Source organism: Octopus bimaculoides, chromosome 20 (assembly GCF_001194135.2).
Source record: "Octopus bimaculoides isolate UCB-OBI-ISO-001 chromosome 20, ASM119413v2, whole genome shotgun sequence".
NCBI classification, from domain to species: Eukaryota; Metazoa; Mollusca; class Cephalopoda; order Octopoda; family Octopodidae; genus Octopus; species Octopus bimaculoides.
Genome location: NC_069000.1, coordinates 18,438,573 through 18,445,381, shown reverse-complemented (window position 1 = coordinate 18,445,381; position 6,809 = coordinate 18,438,573). Strand labels below are relative to the sequence as shown.

The 6,809-nt window shown below is 36.3% G+C and overlaps 1 protein-coding gene across 1 annotated transcript in view; it reads left to right on the top strand.

The window, feature by feature from the left end:
• LOC106876502 (transcription factor E2F5) overlaps positions 1-6,809 on the top strand; it is a 34,373-nt gene that overhangs the window by 12,574 nt on the left and 14,990 nt on the right. The window contains exon 2 of the mRNA XM_014925065.2: positions 5,620-5,729. Within this exon, the coding sequence (XP_014780551.1) occupies positions 5,620-5,729 (110 nt within the window). The remainder of the gene's footprint in view (positions 1-5,619; positions 5,730-6,809) is intronic.

Sequence of the window (6,809 nt, the reverse complement as noted above, 5' to 3'; positions counted from 1 at the left end):
AATCCTTAGAGTTGATAACATCAAAGAAAACAGTTTTGACTGTTCTTACTTCGTTACTACACTTCGACACATCTAACACTTTTGTTATAAATTAATGATTTATCTAAATGTTATGTGAAGGGGCATGGCTCAGTAGTTCGAGCGTCGGGCTCACAATCATGAAGGCAGTGAGTTCGATTCCCGGACTGAGCTGTTTGTCGTGTTGTGCTCTTGTGCAAGATACTTTATTTCATGTTGCTCCAGTTCACTCAGCTGTAGAAACGAGTTGCGACGTCACTGGTGCCAAGCTGTATCGGCCTTTTCGTTTCCCTTGAATAACATCAGTGGCACAGAGAGGAGAGGCAAGTATGCAAGGGCGACTACTGGTCTTTTATGAACAACCTTGCCCGGACTTGTACCTCGGAGGGGAACATTCTAGGTGCATCACATGGTCATTCACGATTGAAGGGGATCTTATATATATATGATTGACCGTTGACTGAACACTATTCAATTTTTTTTCTCCGTGTTTTTCTCCTTGTCTCCGTATTCTTTCTGTTGAAGAGCGTAGCTCGAAACGTTAAAGACTTTCCGTATTCCCGAGCGTCATACTAATACATCCTTTTGTTGTTTACACCACCTGTCCTCGTCTGTTGTTGTTTTTTCGTACATTCTCCCATATATATATATGACCAGTAAAGTGGACATTTAATGTGCTAGAAATAGACCACATGTTGTGTCTGCTAAGACCTAATAGTTCTCAAAAGAAATTCAGCGAAATACCAAACCGTAAGCGAGCAAGACTGAAAATTACATACATAAAATTAAAACATTGTTATTCGCGGACCGGTTTCGGAATTAAAATCCTCTTACCGAGAAAATCTGTTCCTCTTCAGCGCGAACCGCAAGTAATAATTCTCAGAATCCTATACAAGATGTTGACCCCTAGAAGCGAACGTGTATATGGTTCTGCTAATTACAACGTACTGGTAAAAATCAAATGTCTTCGTTTTGGCGCGCTAATTCCGGAAATATGTCTGCAGAAAATGGTTACTGCGCAATCATATCATTGTATCATTTTTAAAATGTGTATCTACGTCAGGCTGTCTGTTTTCAATAGACTTTTAACAAATAGAACAAAACATTGAAATCTGTCGTCCCCCACTCTCTCTATGTGTGTGTGTACAAGAAAAGGCATAAATAATTGGCTTTACATTTATTTGTGCATCGTAGACTTACAACTGTTTCTGATATTATTTTAGGTGCGTTCATTGTTCCATTCACAAGTCATTCGGAGTACACACACGTATGAAATTATTTCCATATCTCGATTTATAATAAGAAATGTAAGAGAAATCACCATGGTATACTAACTGAATCTAGTGGGGAAAAAAATTCACAAGAATAAGTTTCAGTTGAAGCACATTATCTTCAAATATTATTTTATAGAATAAAACATTATATTATTTCCCACATACTATTAAGACCATTATATTGTGTTATCATACTGTATTGTCAAATCATTGATTAGTAACAAGATATTTGTGTCAGGAAGTAAAATGGGACTTTATTAAAATTCAAATTGTGGGATTTTTTTTTCCGTTTGTGACGTTATATCCATTCGACACCGTGTAACAACAGTTTTTAGATATTTTTCATTGCCCATTTAATACAGTATACTTCATTAAAAAAAAAATCGGTAATTGTTATATAAAACAGTAAAATAAATTCATTTTTTATCGGGTAACTTCTACAAATACACAGAAATAATTCCACAACAAAATCATGTTTAGCATTTATCATAATTAAGGCCGTCTTAGCTGCATTAGGCTCCTGCATAAATCAATGTAGTGGGGCTTATAATATTTATTTTATTGACTACCAGACATAACATACATTGATTAAAGTTGGGCCCCTAAGATTTATAGGACTTATGGATAAGGTCTCCGTGCTTTATAAGTTATAAAAATTTTAAGAACTATATTTCGTATTCGCAATATGATTTTAAGATGGCAGGTACGACGTGAGCATTATACGGCAGGGCTTTCCGAGAAAATGATGGTAATTGCTTTAACGACCCAGATAGATAAACAGGCATAAAAATCTTTTTTTTTTAGTTTTAATTTCATTGTAAATCAGAATAAATTACTGTTTAGTCTCAAATCAGCCTTGATTCAGCAACTTATAAGGAAAGGCGTTCCATCCGTGATCATTCCGTCATATCAAGGACTATATAAGCCAATTTTTTTTAAAGATGGTGGGGTGTTTTGAGGGTTGGAATTGGTTGTTTACGCTAACATGATAAAGCGACCATGTGTTAAGTTGCTGACCTTATCAAGAGACTAGCTTCCTGATTCAAGATTGTATGACAACATACACAAACTGTACGAGCAGATCAATGTTATAGTGCGTGTGTGTGGTTGCTTGCAAATATTTACTACACGTGGTTCCAAACAAAATCATAATCTGTCTGTTAAAAAAAAAATAAAACTCAGAACAAACCACAGCCAGTTGCCCCTCCCTCCTCTCTCTCTCTCTCTCTCTCTCTCACACACATTCATTCTCTCTCTCTCTCTCTACCCTTCCTATTGTATAGCCACAGCAACAACGGTAACAGTTGCATAAAACACACGGTCTGATAGATACAATGGCTGTGGTGCAGTGGTGGAAATGGGGCTAATGGTAGTAGTGGTAGTGAATGTGGTGGTGGTTGTGTAGTATTGCGTTAATCGTTTAATACTTGTAACTTGATTATATTTATAGCTTTGCCTCATACATACATACACACATACATGTGTATATGAGTGTGTGTGTATATATGGAAAAAAGACAAAGTAGAAAATGCTAAAATATTTTTATAAAGAACATTACAGAACCGGTTTCCATCCTTCAGATCTTTTCAACAGTAAATATGAATAATAAATTTTTGAAAAATTATTGAAAAATTAAATTTTGGTAAATTTAGAAGAAAAGTCTTTTTAAAGACATATTTGTATAGTATTCAAGTAACAGCTGCATACTATACGAATATGTCTTTAAAAAGACTTTTCTTTTAAATTTACCAAAATTAAATTTTTCAATAATTTTTCAAAAATTTATTATTCATATTTACTGTTGAAAAGATCTCAAGGATCGAAACCGGTTCTGTAATGTTCTTTATAAAAGTATTTTAACATTTTCTACTTTGTCTTTTTTCCATATATATCTACTCATGTGTTCCTCTTCAACCTTTTACATATATATATATATATTTGATGTTTTGCTGAGGCATAGCAATACTAATAGCCTGGTGTTAGAACTCAGTATACATATGCTTCAGACTAAAGCATTAGTTGAGTACAACTATTAAATAATTAAATAAATAAGGAATTAAATTAATAAAGAAAGAGGAAATTATGCTATGAATTTCATTAGCTTACAGCTGTTCCTGTTATAAGATGCAGTGCTCCAATGAAGCTATAAGGTGATGCACAAGCACTTAGCCTTCAGTGCACTGTATCTCATAACAGAAACAGCTGTAAGCTAATGAAGTTCATTATGTAATATCCTGTTCATTTGACATTCATTTAATTACATACACATGTGTGTGTGTCTGCGTCTGTATACGATCCAGGGATCCAAATGTAGGAAATTTGTAAGCTTCAAGCAGTAGGTGGTTAGTATTGAGAAAAAATGGACAGTATATGGTAAGACACAATCAATAACTATTTATTGGCATCAAGGGTTACATGCATTTTCCCAAACTGAAATTGTAAAAAAAAATTGTCAAGCAGATAGTTTCTATACACTGTTAGCAACTAATAGTGCTAAAAATGGGATTAAAATTCCAAACTGAAAGAGTGGAATAGGTAAAATGTAAGCTATATGCATTTCTTAACTAGTTGAAGCTCATGCAAGTGTTGCACAATGAACTTTCTTCAGTATAGCTAATCATCAGGCTAAGATTACTTTAATGAAGTTTACATTGCTGCATGAAATTCCTAAATCAGCCACAACACAATGGTGAGTCCAACTGAATAGAAAAGTCAATAGCAAAGAATAATAAAGAACAAAATATAGAGAAAGTTGAGAGAACCAATCTCACAAGGTGAGATCCAAAATATGCATAGAGTGGGAGTGGTTTAGAGTCAAAGAGTAGGAAGCAAGAGAAGGAAAGGAAAGAAGAAAAAGATTATGGGAAATAACAGGGTATGTATTGGGGTAATAAAACCCTTTTCAAGAGATGTTGACTGCAGATTTTGGTAGACAGCTAGTATGTTGTCCAAATTTATGTGACTGAATGGGTAGCGGAGTCCAGGTTGTTCATGCCATCTGCTCTATTGAGGTTGCCATACAGCTTGCAGGACTATTAACCCCGGGAGAGGAGGGGGATTAACTTCATGCTAGTGGACAAGGGGTTAAACTGTCAGAAGGAAGGGGGTTCTTCTAAATATTAACACCAGTCTGTACCAAGTAATATTCTTCTAAGATGGGCCTATTTCTGGCATTTTAGAACTTAAAATGAATTGATGACAACTTAATTCTTTTTGTTGAAAGACACGACAAAATACCTGTCATGGATTTGAATCAAAAGCCTATGGACCAATAACCAACTACATTATCTGCTGACCTTGTTCATCACAGTGTTCTATAATGTTGTTTGTTGTTGTTTTTGTTTAACCTCAGATCATTGTCTCTGACCTTTAAGATGAGGGGTGGGGTATGATTAACCCTTTTGTTGCCATATTTCTGTTGACATATAACGCTTTTGTTTCAGTTGATTTTTAAAATAAATAAAGAATTTAGTGGAATTAACTTTCTCATTATTGAGCTGGAGGCTGGAACAAACTGACATAAAATTTCAATGGAAGATTATAATTTAGATCACATTAAAACAGTAAATTTGTCATAGAGCCAGGGACAATCTCTGGTAGGTTGGTTTTCAAAGGTTTAAAGTAAGATGTGGTTGCTTTTTCTAGCTGGTTTAGTTATCACATTGAAGTTCCCCTATTGCCAGATGTGAAGGTGGTATTGTTTAGCCCTGATCAATCAAATACATTCCAGTTGTGATCATCATGCCTTTTACCTATGTGCAGGAAACTCATGTCCACATCATAATCATCCTCTTTTTTTTTTTTACAGCCATTGTCCATATTGGCATGGGTTGGGCGGTTTGACCAGGGCTGGTAAGCTAGAAGGCTGTACCAGACTCCAGTCGAATTTGGCTTGGCTTTCTATGGCTGGATGCCTTTCCTAATGCCAACCACTCAGAGTGTAATGGGTGCTTTATGCGCCACCAGCACAGGTACCATTTGCATGACACTGATATCTTCCACGACTGCGATTGTTCTCAGCATGATGGGTCTTCTTCTCAAGCACTACATAATGCCAAAGGCCCAACATTCGAAAGGAACTCAGCGACTTTGATCCATGTGACCCAACACTCAAAAGGAACTCAGCCACATTGCCTGGGGTTTTTTTTTTTCTAACTTGGAAGTGGGTGATTTGACTGCTAGTTGGAGCAAGTCAGCCAACCACCACATAGGTACTAACTGGCTTATATCTAATGTTTATAATGGTGTTGGTGTGTGGTCTGGTGTGGTGTAGCAGTGATACGACTGAAGTTTTTTGTAACTCTTCTTTTCTTAATTTCTGTTACAGGCTGCAGACACATTGGCTGTGCGACAGAAACGACGGATATATGACATTACAAATGTTCTAGAAGGAATCGGGTTAATAGAAAAGAAATCAAAAAACAGTATCCAATGGAAGTAAGTATGCTTTTCCATACATCATCCTGTAATGCACCTGGACACATTGTGTTTGATGTTTCCTGGGTTCGTTAGGTATTTTAGGTCTCTCAACATTAGACGGCCTCACTCAGATGACCTAGCTGGGATTAATCAATCCCCAGTTTTGTCTAGGTAGCACTATCCCTGGTAGAAGTGCCCCTTCCAGGGTTTGCACCTCCTGATCTGCTGTCAACTTGAAGCAGCCTTTGCTGCCTCCACAACCAATGGTCACCTGCCTTCTGGCCCTTTTCATTCCAAGAATATTGTAAGCTTTGTGGAGGGACTGACTTGGCCAATTCCTGTCAAACTACCCAACCCATGCCAGCATAGAAAACAGACATTAAATGATGATGATTTTCTCTTCACACCAGTTGTTGCCATGATGATAATCTTTGTCATGGGGTAAATTTTACCCTTTTATCCCTCTTTAACTCTTGTACAGCATGACAGACAAGCTATTATGAAATTTGCCATTTCCATTCTTTTCTCTCTTGACATTCACTCCTTCTGTGTTTCCTTATTTTTCCACACCATTTGCTTTGTGTTTTTCAAATTTTTCCATTACGTATGCTCACTACTGTTTTTTTGTCAATAATTTGACTCATTACCATCCACTCCCCACCCATACAGTTCATCGTACTGCTTCAGCTGCTGGCCTCTTCTTCAGTATGTTTACATCCAGTTGACGAGCTCAAAAGACCAGATCTAGAATAACTTTCCCAAGCTTAGCTTTTAGACATTGAAGAATGTGGTAATTTATTCAAGATGGATGCATTCATCTATATATATAAAAATGAGAATGTCTGTCTGTCTGTCTGTCTGTCTGTCTGTCTGTGTGAATCCCTAAAACTCGAGAACTACGCAACCAATTTCATTCAAATTTTACAGATGCCTTACTTAGGGTTCCAGTTGTGTTTTAGTCAAAAAAAATTTTAACTTCTTCCAGAGTTCGAGCCCACAGCAACATAATATCTCCTCCACTATTTAAGTATTACGTGTCAAAAGTGAAACAAAAAACACTCATGTCAAATACTTTCACTTTAAAAATGAAACTATTCT